The sequence below is a fragment of the Diadema setosum genome, chromosome 15 (assembly GCF_964275005.1).
Source record: "Diadema setosum chromosome 15, eeDiaSeto1, whole genome shotgun sequence".
In the NCBI taxonomy this organism is placed as follows: domain Eukaryota; kingdom Metazoa; phylum Echinodermata; class Echinoidea; order Diadematoida; family Diadematidae; genus Diadema; species Diadema setosum.
Genome location: NC_092699.1, coordinates 13011991 through 13028515, shown reverse-complemented (window position 1 = coordinate 13028515; position 16525 = coordinate 13011991). Strand labels below are relative to the sequence as shown.

At 38.7% G+C, this 16525-nt stretch overlaps 1 protein-coding gene across 1 annotated transcript; it reads right to left on the bottom strand.

Moving 5' to 3' along the window:
- Positions 1–9505: 9505 nt before the first annotated feature.
- On the bottom strand, positions 9506–13065 carry LOC140238541 (serine/threonine-protein kinase dst4-like). Its single transcript, XM_072318444.1, has 3 exons — positions 12961–13065; positions 12380–12493; positions 9506–9952 (listed from the first exon to the last, which is right to left on the bottom strand). The coding sequence occupies exons 1-3, from the start codon at positions 13063–13065 to the stop codon at positions 9506–9508; spliced, it is 666 nt and encodes a 221-aa protein (XP_072174545.1).
- Between the last annotated feature and the right edge of the window lie 3460 nt (positions 13066–16525).

The window sequence follows — 16525 nt, the reverse complement described above, 5'->3', positions numbered from 1 at the left end:
ACCACCAAACATTTTCAAGCTCGCTCGCTCCGCTCGCTCGCATTTTAATCAATTCAATTCAATTCCATTCAAACTTTATTTCATTTTCGAAAAGAACATAAACATTTCACTTTCTTTGGTAACATAGAATAAGGTTGCATAATCAAAACAAAGTAAATTGAGAAAACATAATTGTGGAACCTTGGGGTAACAAAAACGTTGTAAGGAAAATTGATTGATTGAAGTGAAACAGACGATAATATATTCGTTATGCCATTATCCATATGTTGCTGCCAGTAATTGCCAGCAGTTGTGCTCGGTGCGCCCCCCCCCCCCCCCTTTAATTTCGAAAACGAAAAAATTTAGCTACAAAGTACAAACGGCGGTTTTTTTACTGTGTCAAAATTTTCATCTCACTCGTTCCGCTCGCTCGCATTTAATTGTTATGCCATTCTCCTGATGTTACTGCCAGTATAATTGCCAGCAGTTGCGCCCTGTGCGCCCCCCTTAATTTCCAAAGCGAAGAAATATAGCTACAAACGGAAGTTTTTTTTTTTACTGTAAAATGTCAAAATTTTCAAGGTCGCTCGCATTATTAATCGTCATCCCATTCTCCTGATGTTGTTGCCAGTAATTGCCAGCAGTTGCGCACGGTGCGCCCTGCTTAATTTCCAAAGCGAAAAAATATAGCTACAAACGATAATTTTTTGACTGTCAAATGTCAACATTTTCAAGCTCGCTCGCATTTAATCGCTTTGCCATTCTCCTGATGTCATACTGCCAGCAATTGCCAGCAGTTGCGCCCGGTGCGCTCCCCCCCCCCCCTTCATTTTCAAAGCGAAAAGATGTAGCTAAAACCGGCATTTTTTAAACTGTGTAATGCTAAAAATTTCGAGCTCGCTCGCTCCGCTCGCTCGCATTTAATCATTGTGCCATTCTCCTGACGTTGCTGCCAGTAATTGCCAGCAGTTGCGCCCGGTGCGCCAACCCCCCCCCCCCTTTAATCTCCAAAGCGAAAAGATAGAGCTACAAACGGCAGTTTTGGGACTGTAAAATGTCAAAATTTTCAAGCTCGCTCGCTCCGCTCGCTCGCATTTAATCGTTATGCCATTATCCTCATGTTGCTGCCAGTAATTACCAAAGCGAAAAAATAATCATAGCTACAAACCGCAGTTTGGGATTGTAAAATATCAAAACTTTCAAGCTCGCTCGCATTCAATTGTTATGCAATTCTCCTTTTTCTTTTCTTTTCTTTTTACAAAAAGTCCCTCCGTGGGAAGGGTATCCCCCTCCTACACCCTCTCCCACTCAGTTGCTTCGCTCCCTCGCCGAGGATCTCACACCGTCACATAATGTACCCCCGTAATAGTCCTCCATAGTATTTATATTTTCACTATGCTCTATACACGCCACTTTTACACTCCTGTTTTTACAAAAAGTTCTTACGTTGGGATGGGGTATCCCCCTCCTACACCCTCCGCAATGAAGGAGCGGAATGGATCATCGCCGAGAATCTCACACCGTCACATAATGTACCCCCGTATAGCCGTTCATAGCGAAAGATTCGTGTATGTATACAATCACATGTATAATTTGTACAATGTAAGATATGGAGTATGTGTAAATGTACATAATGACACAGGAGCCAATAAATCAAATAAAAAAAAATCTAACAGTTTACATTTACTGTCAAAACGCACCCTCCTTGAAAAAAAAGCTGGTGACGCCCCTGCATGACGTTTGCTTTGTAGGCTCGATTATCGTATATGTGCTGTTTTATCAGTTGCTGTATACAACATTATTCTTTCGGTCACCCCGCACTGGAATCCGTTGGCATGTACTAGGTGGTAGAAACTACAATGTATTGCTAATTTCAATGGCAGTGTTAGGCCCTATCTGACATGCGTTTTTCAAACTATTATGGATGAAAAGTCGAGTATGTGTGTGTGTGTGTGTGTGTGTGTGTGTGTGTGTGTGTGTGTAACACCTAGTAGAAAACCGCGGAAGTTTACTCGCTTACTCGCAAAACTGGTATGCGTGCGACTCTTTTGCAGCACGGCTGTGAATGTATAACAAGCGAAAAAAAAATGGAGGTATTAGAAAATATTCTATTTTTATTATATTATATATGTCACTTTCAATCAATTTCATTTTCTCATATCATGGTATTTATGTCGATTAGCATGAGACAAAGTCAATACAGCTGTGTATTTTGTTAGCTTTGCAATAGTTGAAAATGATCTTTATAAAAATTAAATATTGCAGACGTAAATCCCCATATTATATTGATTTTTTGACACACTGTACATGTGTACTGATTGGCATGTGCATTAATCTGAATAAATTCAATTTTCATTCTTTCAGCACTCTTTCACTCTAAAACTTTCTTGGTATCAGTAACAAATACTTAGTGCATTCAACAAAATATTCCACGATACAAAACCGCCCAGCTCAAAACCTACACACACAAAAAGAAGCCGCGGGTTATGAATACGATACATGTATGTCATTGGGATTGACGGATTGGAATTCGTGAAGTTTATCTCACCTCGGACTGTAAACCTTTTTCTATCTACTCACAAAATTTGACAGCTTAAAACAAAATCGACAGCGAGGTATTAGCAGTTTCTCATTGACCATGATATACCCTTTTTTGAAGAAGTGTGCTACTTTTACCTGGAAATATAATAATTGTCATTTTTTTTTTCATTGCTTCTTCTGCACAGCATGCCTGCATGGGTGCCCATTATGGTCTCAAAATTCCCTCTTTTCTCCATTTTCTATATCAAACAGCACGTCATATTATGTTATTTTAATCACATGTTAAATGTGTTAGAATGATCCAAATTGAATACGTTTTATATTGCATGTCTTATTAAGTTTAGAAGTTATACTGTTTTAAGCTACGCAGAAATGTGGAAAATTTGTTTTGGCCTACTTTTTGTGGGGTTTTGAGCTGGGTGGTCACATTATTTGTTGCATTTCAATATGTTGCTCACTGCACCAATAAAGAAAAACAAAACCACACAACTTCACTCTTTTAGAGAGAGAAGGAGAGAGACCAGGAAGATTATATAGGCCTATTCTGTTTCCTTTATTAGCTCCACTCATGCCAGTGTGAGATATCTAAGTTTGTAACAAGTTACTCATAATGTTATGACCAGTTCTGATACGCTGGAAAATTATCAGATTATGATAACGACAATAACATTACAACAAGCACGGGCATGGTTTCGTACATTGCAACGTGTCGACTACATGATTTAACGAAAATCATCAAATACGGATTGCGAGAGATAAAACAGGAATCAATTTCACTGAGCTAGAAATCGATCCTATAAAGTTCGATTCAACTGCTTTTGGGGACAATTTGGGGATCAATCAGTCCCCAGAAGTTAAAGAGCTGTTTTATAATAATAATAATAATATATCAGTTTATAAAGCGCAAAGCCTATAGACATATATTCTTCTGCGCTGCAAAAGCTTCTGATGTGCTTAATAATAACGAACAATTAAATGAAAAGATGTGTTTTGAGTCGTGATTTAAAGACTGCTGCTGTTGGGGATTTCCGGACTTCTAATGGTAGATCATTCCAGAGTTTGAGAGCTGCACAGGCTTTTACTCTTAAAAGTCATTTGGGATCAATTTGTATTATAGGCCTACATTCTAGCGCCCAATTTGTCAGTATGTATAATGAATGCCAATGTATCCTTCCCAAATGGTCTGATCTGGATATGTCTAAACTTTTAGTTCATTCATTGGTTCGATATATTTCCCTTGTAAGTGAAAGAGGGTCCTGGTTCTCAGTGAAACAAGCAGCAAGTAACGCCTGTTTAGTGCCTAATTACATAGATAGGTAGCTTTATCATGTTTGTGTGGCAGTGGGAAAAATATAGCATTCACCGACAGTGATATAAAATGTTATGCATGAATGAATATGCCACAAATGAAGTATGTATTTTACTTCAATCTAAACACGACCTTAAACGAAATCCAGTTCACATGTATAGGCCTACTGACAGCATATTATGTACATCATCCCAGTAGAAAAGTTGTAGGCCTACCATTTGCATGACTTTAGTACTGTTTGATATTGGTAGATGCGCGCGCGCACACACACACACACACACACACACACAAAAAAAAAAACTGTTCTGTATTGTACCCCGATACAGTAAGAAACCTACATGTATAATGAGGTGATTGTCATGTTTTTTTTTTTTTTTTTCAAGTCTCGCTGTAGGTTCCACCGTACTTGTTTTGTGCATAAAGGCTACGACATTTTTCAATACATTGTATGAAAGTAAAATTTCGACTTGTGCGGCAAAAGGCGCACATTGAACTGGCATTTTTGTTTTTTATAGTGATGACACAACGTATATTTTTGCGCTGAGCTGTAATCATGTGCATTTGAATACATTCGCTATCTACGATCACTGACAATTGCCTGACGCACCAATAACTTTTATTTGATTTCAACAGCTGTAATACATAATAGATGCTATTATTAATTCATTCTACCAGGTAAAGTTCTGACAAACGGAAGAGCAGCAGCCGTTGTTGGCATCAACGCTTTGATATCATGAAGTTTGAACACATGAACATAGATTATTCACTATTAAAGTCATTTGGGAACGATTTATATGCTCTGCCCATTTTGCCATGTTCTAAAATACATGTTGAATGCCAATATATCCTTCCCAAATAGGTCTGATCTGGATATGTCCAAACTTTCAGTTCATTCCCTTACAAGCTACATAGATGGGTAGCTTTATGTGGCGGTAGGATAATAGCATTCATTGACATCATGCATGAATATGCCATAGATACGGTTTCTATACTTGAATCTAAAACACGACATAAAACGAAATCGAGTTGACATGTAATAGTACTGACAGCATCCATTATGTATGTCATCCAAGCAGAGATGTACGTACAAATTAAAAGACTTAAGTATACTGTTTGACATTGGGCAGCATGTTACGTAATCCCGGTAGAAAGTGCAACCAATATGCATGACTTTAGTACTGTTTCACATTGAGAGTACACGTAATCCCAGAAGAAAAGTATGTACAATTTGCATGACTTTAGTACTGTTTTTCACTGAGAGCATCGGGTACGAAATCCCAGTAGAAAATGTAACCAATATGCATGACTTATACTGTTTGACATTGAGAGTATAATACGTACAAGTCTTGTAATCCTAGTAAAACAATTATGTACAATTTGCATGACTTTTCTAGTACTGTTTGACAATGAGAACATTTTTACGTAATCCCAGTAGAAAATGTAACCAATTTGCATGACTTTAGTACTGTTTAACATTGAGCAAGGGGGTGGGGGAGGGGGGGGGGGGGTCGGCTGAGACACCGCGTAATGGCGCTGCCCTGGCGCTGCCCATGCCAAAAACACACATAGCGCGTCACAGAATCGGTCTATAACAAGGCGATTTTATAATACACCACCACCACCACCACCACCAAAAAAAAAAAAAAAGTTATATAATATTGTATCCTGGAATAGTAAGAAACCTATATAACGAGGTGATTGTCGTTGGTTTTGAGGTCTCGTTAAATTTCGCACAAACGCACACATCGAATTGACAATATTTTTTTTCACAACGTAGTACTCTGCACTAAGCTGCAAACATGTGCATTTGAAGACATGAGTTATAACGATCCCTGACACTCCTATAACTTGTATTTGATTTCGACAACTGTAATACATAATACATGCTATAATTCATTCATAGTACTAGGTAAAGTTCTGACAAACGGACAAGCAGCAGCCGATGTTGGCATCAAAGCTTTGATATCACGAAGTTTGAACGCATTGCGTTTGTACATTACCCTGTTATCTCCTTTATTTCTACATAAGACTGTATTTACAATATGACAACCAAACATACAACCAGTGAACAACTGTTCAACAAAAATGTAATTCTCGATACCTAGAGACACTGAGGTATCTTGTAAAAAGAAACATAAGGGAGTTTATTTCAGGCATGCTTAATGCACACTTGATAAGAGAATAGTAAAAACTAGTCCTTTTAATAGATGAAATACATACAACCGGCTACAACTAATTAATTTGTTCAAACTAGGTTGAAACAGTGTTTCTTAAAGTTTGAACTTTTTGTTCGTTTCTTCCTCAGGCTTGTGATTCTTCTTTTTGTTCTTCTTTACTTTAATCATATTACATCTATGTGGAGAGTGTGTAAAATGCAACTGTAAACATACTATTTCGAAACGGAAATATAAATATATAAAACAAGAGGAAACCCACTTATCCGATGTTGGAATGATCCTTTCGACAATGCGAAGACAACGTAACATTATTTGTTACATGTATACTTTCTTTCTGACCACATGGTTTCACTGTCCTCTGTTTTCTTTTCACAATTATTCAAATGCGAGTATCAAATCACAAAAAAAGGAATGTGAAACAGCAAAACCAGACCCACCTATATTTGCCCGTAGTCCCAAACAGTACGTTGACAGCCCATCCTCCCACTCACATTTTACACAGCAATGATACAACCGGTCATGTATACACGATTCTTCTGACGATAAGGGAGATGTGATTACGGCACCATAATTATTGGATATCTTAATAATATTGCATAATGAGTATACGTTCCGGTATCATTTTCACATGGATGTGATGTCAGACGTCAGACTGCGTATATTGTTCTCCCATTGGGATATATCTACATCAAACATGTACTGATATTCATCGAAACGCAACAATACATCATACTTTTTCAAGCAGGGAATTTTGAAAGATTGCCAGTGAAATACCGACTGGCTCCGACCATCGTAACGTACGCATAAAACAAAAACAAAAACAAAACAAAACAGGAGTTTAAACATGCATACACTACTCTTTTTAAACACATGCAGCTTGTGATTATTTCTTGTACAGTACTAACTTTTTTTTTCATGTTATACTATTACCTAATGCTATCTTTACATAAACGAAAACGAGGTATCATTGTTATTTTACAATCATAAATATCATTTCTTACACGCGTAGTGATACAATTCAATGCCGAGTATAAACAGCAAGAAAAGACACCACTATTTCATTTTCCGTCGTAAATAATCTAAGCCCGCATGAACATTAACCCATTCTCTTACATCAGCCCATAATATAACAACCTATTGACACCTACTCAAAAGATGTTTTTAAGTTTCGACATACACATTACGAAACGAACATTGTTATTTTTCAATCAAAACAATTGTACTGAGCATGACATTTGCATAATAATTTTATTGAGTATTTTGATCTGAAGCCACCGTGAATGAACATCCGGTGTACTCATATCAATACGGGACCAATGAAAAAAGATTATCATTTTTTTTTCCTCCTCGAGTTGTATTATTTGCTGCCATCTTCAATATCCTTAAAATTGATTTAATACTCGTTCTGCAATACTTCATAAATGTGTGAACATCCTTTACATTGTTTGATAATCAACCTTAAGGCATCAGGTATAGTTGTTTGACAACACTTTCCATCAAACTTATACCTCTATCACAGCCTGTTTCCTTATACCGTTTGGCATAATTGAAATAATCAAAAAGTTAGTATCCACATTTTATTTCCTCTCAAAAGCAGTGAATGATGTTACATTTACCTTTTTTCACCTAACGAATCATTAATGATTTAATTTCCCTTCCTTACGCCACATCCTTTTCAAAATGGATACACTTTTACAATTATTCTATTATTTTTCCACATATTCCACATTTTCCACATTTGCACATTTTCCGCATTTTTCCACATTGGAAATTATTACAATGAACAGAAAGTAAATCTTCGTAAGTTGTGGATATAAAAATTGATTACAGGTGTACATTCTATATAGACTTCTTCGAATAAGATATCATTTCCTAGGTTTATGTCTAACATTGCTGAGGCTGAGGTAAAAACAAACTCGCTTTTTTGACTATTTTTCTGTAGTAAATAACAGTCGTCTAATCCCTGATATTTTCAATGCTGCGGCCTAACCTGCGCATACAAAAAAAAAAAAAAAAAAAAAAATCACTCCTCCTTGTACTTATACTGTGTATATGTTTGAATAGCACCACTGAATGTGACCACTGAGTTCTGCAACAACAAACTAAACAAACAATCAATCAAAACAAAAACAAAAACAAGTTGTACATTCGTGTGAGTTGTACTGCACATTGTACCTGACACAAGTATTCGGCAGTTTGACATTTTCATTATGGACCTCCGTGGTCACATCTCCAAGAGACATATATAGCAACATCTACATTGAGCCATACGCATAAAAAAAAAAAGCAATTGCTTGTGCTAGCCTTTTGCTTGAATCTGTACGCATAAGCATTTGCTTGCTGCCTGCGAGCAATATCTATAGAGACCAAGCACTTGCCTAAAAACATATCCATGAAAAGGACTTTTTGCCTGCTCTTTCTAGCAATTGCTTATGTTTTTTCCAGCACTTTAAAACGAGATTGAGCTTTTGAGGCTATTGCGTAAACCGGGACGATCGCTTTTAAAGGGGATGGCTAGTAACTGATCAGTGGGAATGCTGGGGGATGATTGTTCCAATCCTTGTGGGATTCATTTAAGAGTACATTATATATCTATTGTTGTGTGAAAATTATTTGCTTCAGAATGGTCTCATATTCAAGTAATGTCCAGTTTAATGTTTCCAGGTTAGCGTGCCTGGTCAGTGACGGGACGTTAATCTGCACATTACTTGAATATGAGACCGTTCTGAAGCAAATAATTTTCACACAACAGTAGATATATAATGTACTCTTAAATGAATCCCACAAGGATTGGAACAATCATCCCTCAACATTCCTACTGATTCCCACTGGTCGGTTACTAGCCATCCCCTTTAAGCATCATACTCATTTTCGTAAATGAAAGGCCAAGTTGTGCCGGAGTAGTTTACGTAAAAAAGACGTTTCTCCTGAAATGTTGCGGGAAATTTTTCGTTTCAGCGTGAGCGGGGGAATGTCCAGAGGTTAGCACACAAAATGTGATGAGAAACGAATTTAGGATGATTGGCGTCTGTGGAGAGCATAGCCTCAATCGACGTGCAACCTGGCAGATCCAGGCTATTCAAGCATGCAATCAAGGAATCAGCCAGAATGTTTGTGGTGTATGATGTGTGTGAATGAGTGTCATTTCTGGTATATCTGGGAATGTTTCATGTTTAATGTTTCCACACATGTCAAATGTTCAAATGTTTACCCACATGCCCTTCAAATACTTCAATGAGAACCCGCCTAATATGTTTTTGTGTTCGCACAAGCGTGGCTTTCATTTTGTCGTAATCGCAAGCAATAAGTGCTTTGCAAGCAAGATATTTAAGAACAAGCAAAAGGTTATGCATGTTATGGAGTCCAATTGCTTGAGTTTGATCGTTTGCTTGGCAAGCTTTTGTTTGGATTTCAAGCAATATGCCAGTTCGGAGTAAGCTCATGGGCACATTAGTACGAAATTAATGGCCTTTCTTTTTCTCAGTCGGTTAGGAGCACTTCACTCGTTTCCAGAGAGACATATACGCATGGGAAGCTCTTGGAATCGATTCATGAGTTCAGCGGCCGACGGTCTCTCGTTCGGTTCTTCCCGGAGGCATGGCCTCATGATGCGTTTGATGTCTGAATCAGCTCTTCTCAGAACTGGAGGTTGGTTATAGAAACCATTGAGATGGTCCGTTAGGAGGTAGCTATGCGGTGCGATACCCCACAACGGTTTCTCCGTGAGCAATTCGAGGAGGGTGCACCCTAGAGACCAAATATCACTTGCGGAGGTCATCACGCTTTCCCCTGGGTCCCGCCCCCGTCGGCTGGCTTTGAGACACTCTGGCGGCATGTAGTACCTTGTGCCCCGCACGCTCAGACTAGAAGCCTTGGGGGAGTTGAGAGATTCCATGTGTGCAAACCCGAGATCGCAGAGGTATGCCTTCTTGCCCAGTTTCTCCACCTGTCAGGGCGTTACAGGAAATCAAAGGAAATATAGTAGGTACTGAAAACAAATTTTCTAATATTGTAATTTTGATTGGAAAGGTGAGTTTATAATGAATATTGTTGCTTATGAACATACATAGAACCTGCTAAAATGTTTTCGTAGGAAAAGAAGATCATACACCAAGGCAAGAAAAGAACTCAGCAAGAACGGGACTGGAAAAAGGTACAGAATACTAAAGAAGCAAGCTCAGACATCTTGTCGTAAGGCTTTCAGCAAATACCTTAATGACATCATCCGTAGCGAACCCGGTGTGAGTAAAAGGCTTGATGCCATCATCAAAGCAAAACGCTGTGACCAAACAGGTGTTGCTCCGCTGAAAGATGGTCCAAAACTGTTCACTAATCCCAAGACTAAAGCTGACCTACTGAATCGCCAGTTTGCTTCAGTCTGTACTCGCGACTCTACATCAACCTCACCTGTTCTGGGACCATCCCCCTCACCCGGCTATGAATGACAACTCCATCAATACCAATGGAATTGTCGAGTACTTTAAGAACCTAAAGCCATCCAAAGCTTTGATCAGGACAAGATGGTGTCCTACTATGAAGCTCCTGAAGGAAAGTGCTGACGAAATAGCCCCAGTCTTTACCCTCCTGTATCAGGCGTCACTCGACCGAGAATACGTGTATGTTCCATCTTCATGAAAGACAACAGGGTATCAGGTCATCATCAGCTAAATATAGACCGACATCACTGACCAACATACTGTGTAAACTATTGGAACATGTTGTTATAAGTGCCATAAACACTCACCTGGACAAGCAAGGGCCAAACAGGCCTTATATCCTTCTAGACTTGGCCAAAGCCTTCCACAAGATATCCCGCACGGTAATCCTTCATAATATGCAGCATTATGGAATTCGGGGCCACACACAGAAGTGGGTAGAAGAAGTCCTTAGCGGCCGCTCAAAGCAAGTCCTTGTCGATGGAAAAGTCAGATCTCAGGCTGATGTGGAATCTGGAGTCCTCAAGGCTGTGTCCTTGGTCCCCTGCTGTTACTTGTCAGACTGTATCAAGACCTCCAAAACCTACCTTTTCGCAGATGATTGTGTATTATACATGTACAAGAGTATTTTTTAGATGATGCTGCCTTACTTCAAGGTGATCTGGATTCCCTACAAAAGTTGGAGCATACCTAGCGCATACAATTTAATCCGGCAAAATACCAGGTGATTACAGTCACCGAAAAGCGCAAACCCTTTTCCTTCCCATACTATATCCATGGAGCCCTCCTTGTCCCCACTTCAAGTTAATAATTATGATAGCAACTGGGAAAAGCAATTGTCATGGTAAGAAGAATCCAGCTTCCTTATTGGCTGTTGCTAAGGGTAATTGCCATTCCAGCAAGAGTTGACATCATAGCATCTTTTATGAAATGGGGCCCTGGAGGAAATTTCATCTGCCAAATATATGGGCCTTCGTGTTGACAACAAGCTCAGCTTCAACACAGACATCACAAGCAAGAGAGCAAACTCTACTCGTGCATTTTTTTTTCCAGCGCAACTCCAATCATTGCTCTAAGGACATCAAGGAAATGATCGGCAAGACATAATGTTATGTCAGACCAATTGCAGAGTATGCAGCTGCTTCATGGGATCCCAACATAATCAAGGAAACATCAATAGGATTGAACATTTTCAACGAAACAGTGCCAGGTATGTGACTGGCAACTACAACCCAATAGCAAGTGTTTCAACAATGTTGAGGAAACTTGAGTGGCCCACACTTCAATGCAGGCATCACAGATCCGTTTGGCAATGCTGTACAAGATCCGCTTTGACCTGGTTGGCATAAAATGGGATGACCATCTTACACCATTGTCTTCAGTCAGCAGGCCGCACATTGTGGACTTTCTAGGCTCTACTTCTCAGGTTCTGGCTTCCTCCTTCTTTCTACGCACAAGCAGGGAATGTAACGCACACAGAGGATCCAGCTGGCTTCCCATCACATGATGCCTCCCAAAAAGTCTTTTTTTTCGAATTTTTTAATTGCATATCATTGTAAATGTGTGCGTCGAGAGCCCATCTGTGCTCACAGTTTAATTGGTAGTTTAATTGATAATTGCGCATCACGTCACGTTGCAGTGTAATTAATCTTCAGACCCTGAAGGATATCATCAATGGAAGAAGAAGACGAAGAAGATGTTGCACGTTGTGCATATTATGGTAACACTGTGGACACGTTCCTGCAATTTGTGATTTGTTAGCAGATTGCAACAAACAAGAAAAAAAAAATGAAGAGGTAGGTAGTTAATGTCAAACACTGAGATCATCATAGAACATTACTGAGGGGTTGGGCAGGGTGCATGGGAAATGACAATACCTATTGCATCGTGCACTTTATTAAACATTAGTCAAGGGAATTTGTTGTAGCGCCTCTTACTATGATATTGGATGGCTTGATATCGAGGTGGAGTATCTTTGATTCGTGAAGGTACCGAATTGCCTGAAGAATTCCAAGACTTATCTGGACCTTTTCAGCTTTGGAGAGTGACATCTGGAAGAAAGAAGCAAAGAAGATAGGATGGGGAGGCTATTAAACGAGAGAGGATCACAACATACATTTTATATAAACGGTCAGTCTTTACCCAATGTCTGTATCTTCGTCACTATCAACTATACATGCCAGAATATCAAAGCTTCTGATTTAATGAAACATCACTGAGCTTTGTTGACTTCACGTTGTTTAGAATGCTTTATGTACTGCGTGTCTGCCCACATATAATCACTCCTTTATATCATTCACATCTTTACGGCATACACGTTTTTTTTTTTTGTTTTTTTTTGTTTTTTTTTAAACTGTGTTTACTGGTGTTCGTCTTTCTACTGTCCCCTACGGTATATATTCGGAAAGTGATACAAACTTCCCAATGGTGATGCCATTTGCCATCTTCAGGCTGAGTCAATCTTTCAGAAATATACCCAATATAATCAAGTAACCAAGGTAATGAATATTTTGCATACTTTGTGCCGGTGGTTGTCGCTGAAAAGCAGGTCCTTCAAGTTGCTGCCCTCAACGAGCTGCATCACTAAGAGTGTCTCTTTGTCCTTGTACGAGAGTGCCATCATGCGGACGATATTAGGGTGTTGAGCTCGTCTGTAAATCATGAGACAATGGTTAATTAGTGATTATGGCTACGATTGCAATTTTATTCATGGGCCATTCACTATGGGCGGTGCTATACGAATGCTTTTGTCGTCTTTCCCCCATGTAATTACACGTCAGATGCCAGGCGTTTCTCGCTTTCTTTTATTTTTTTTATTTATCTAAATCCTCATTCTGTTTATGTATGTTTTATTGGTTCAACCCTTTATCTCTCATAATCTCTTAGTCAGTATCTTTGCAATCAACACCCGTACACGATTATTGTTGCTGTTGTTGTTTCCTGTAGATTGACCAAGGCTTTAGGAGCAAAAGGATATAACATTGTAAGAAATGTAATCATGATAGATCGAAGTTGCCCAGAAGACTGGGTACTTATACTGTTCATGATTCTCCATCATTATACAGTTTGTTCTTCATCACTCGGGCTGATACAGCAGATATAGTAGATATAAGGTGAATAGTACTAAACAATTACTTAGAGTGATCAGTGATGACCACTGGAAAGTCCATGAATTCTGATTTCCTATATGAATTCATAGAAACCCCAAGCAGTGGGTACCCCCACCACTCCTCCCATTTTTGAAACCATCACGTACTCTGCTCATTTATGTCAACGCAACATGTGTGGACTTTCCCTTTAAAGCTAACAACAACAACACAAAACAAATTTCAACTCTCTCACATGTGCACCGAAATCTCCCTTTCGATATGATGTATCTCGTTCTTCTCGGTCGACAAAACTTTCACTGCCACTGGTGTCTCCCTCCACACAGCGCGGTGAACCTTTCCGAAGGCTCCTTCTCCGAGGATCTCTTCCAGTCGGATCTCTCCCGGTTCAACGTGATGCACGCCCTCGAAGTCTGAATTACAAAAGAGAAGTCTTCCCTAAAATGACAGTTTCCCCCCAACATTCCTGTATACTGCATAATCCTAAATCATGAAAGCTGTTTGCTGGACTGAGTTCATTGCACCAAACTTGTTGCCTCCTTCACCGAACTCAATCAATTAAAGTTCTAGCAAGAATGAAGTGTGCATGATTGTCTTGTTAATTGAATATCACTATACATTGCGGCGGTCTACTATAAAATAATGATTACGTCATTTGCGTTATACAACCGCAAGTGTTCATACTCCTATACATGTGTGTTTAAATCGTTTCAGTCGCCCGTCTTTTTCTTCAACGCAATCTCTTTTGTGAGAGAAGGGTGTCCCCACCCAGACCTAAAGAGGAACAAGTTGGAGTAGTTCGATATTTATCATTATGTTTCGATGACTTCTGAACATCAGGGGTACAGTATAGGCCTACATCTTTATAATGAGCATATTATTTTGGTCGACTCAATTATTTACCATCATGCAACTGTATGAAAGCATACAGAAATATGAAATCATTATAACTATGCAAGTACATAAAGCAAGTAAGAAAGAGAAAGAGAATGAAAATAGGTATGAGCACAAGGCATACATCAGGAGCATAATTAGTTTATGTGTGTTATGAGATAGCTAGGATGCACACAATTAGTCTTTAGTACAGTGTATCAGAAAGTATGTAGCTTTGTGGGTTAAAGTACATAACGATTCAAAGGAAATAATAATTATGAAGGTTAGCCCCCCGCCCTCCATCACCACAACAAAAACAAGGGCACACTACATAATAATTTTAGAAGAACACATACTCAAAAAATCGGCAGCTGTATAATATAATGACATATTATGTCACATAATGACATATTATGTCACAGAAAGAGAAAATAGTGGGACCCCTCCCTTCTATGTAATACTCTCGTAAATATTGGTGCATGTGGTGTTAACAGATATAAACATTAATAAAATTATGATCTACGTGATGAGCACAGTAGAAGCAGGGTTATGATATCATACCTTTGAGAGTCGAAGCATCATCATCGTTATCACTGTCACCCTTGGTGTAGGTGCTCTTCTGGATGACGTCGAGACAACATGGATGGAAGTTCCATCGTCGCTGCTTCGTCCTCACAATTACATTCCCGTCTGTATCGACCTTCATCACCTTGGCAGATTTGCCAAGGTCCTTGGGGAGTAGAGGTTTGAAGGGGTTTTTAGTATAAAAAGATATGATTTATGGTTAGGTGAATGAATTGAGAGATAAACGTATAGATATATATTCAGATAGGAGAGACACCGAGAAAAAATATATGTATATATCCATATATCTATATAATTTTATATTATATATGTATATGTATCCATATATGAATATTTATATATATATATATGTATATATATATTCATATATATATATATATATATATATATATATATATATAAGATGACGAAGTAGGTTGGTAAGGCATTTCAGTCCAATAGTGCTATTTATTCAGACCAAATTTTTGACGAATACATTCGTCTTCTTCAGGGTCGAAACTGATTGTCGACCTTGAGGAAGACGAATGTATTCGTCGAAAATTTGGTCTGAATTAAAAGCACTGTTGAACTGAAATGCATTACCACCTTACTTCGTCATCTGTTCTATACTGGATGAACTACAAGTATAATTATATATGATGAATATACACATATACATTTACAAATAAAAAAAAAATATGAAACAATACACGTCATACGCTTATAACCAGACTACCTTTTCCATGTCAACATTCCAGCCGCCGTGACCCGGAAGTAATCTCTTGAGTTGTGCCTTGTCTGTCTTCAAGCGAACATTGTCTCCTTGTTTGATATCCGGCACCTGCACAGTACAAAGTATTGATTACGAACATTTGTCATGTTTAATGTGCACACACAATACTATTCTTGTTTGGAAATGTAATATTCACATTTATTAAATACATAACCCTATACAGTTGGGCAATTCCGTATGGGAGGGGCAAAAACAGCAAAATTCAAAGTAAAGTAAATGCTCAGAAATTTAAGTTTCCCATACAGACCGATTGTTGTATTTACAGAAACAAAAAAAACAACAACAACAAACCTTTTCCAATAACTTTCCTTGTTTTTGTTGTACATACTTTCAACGTTCACTCTTAAAACATCCGAGTCAGAACTGACCCGGAACTGGGTCCGTTGGGGTCACACACCGTTCTGGGTCAAAAATGACTTGGACTTTGGTCATGGATACCCCGAATGGGGTCACCCTGACCCAATTCATGACTCTGAAAGGGTCACATCAGACCTCATTCCTTGTCATTTCTGACCCGGAATGGTGTGTGACCCCAACGGACCCAGTTCCGAGTCAGTTCTGACTCGGATGTTTTAAGAGTGTTGGACGACTTTTTATTGTATTTATCTTAAATTTTACAATATCAAACGAAAATTAAAAATGAAACAACTTATATATCCCTCTACTTTATCCATACTTCCACATTTTTCGTATTTGCTTCAACAATCCCGTTTTATGAAGCATTCAGTCACTTTCATTGTGATATC

Bases quoted from the DNA above. Each gene is read 5' to 3' on its own strand.
- LOC140238541 (XM_072318444.1), bottom strand. From the start codon at position 13,065: ATGATGGCACTCTCGTACAAGGACAAAGAGACACTCTTAGTGATGCAG. The intron at 12,494-12,960 runs GTATGCAAAATA...TCTTTCTTCCAG, and splicing joins GCGACAACCACCGGCACAAA to ATGTCACTCTCCAAAGCTGA. The intron at 9,953-12,379 runs GTAAGAGGCGCT...ACGCCCTGACAG, and splicing joins TCAAGCCATCCAATATCATA to GTGGAGAAACTGGGCAAGAA.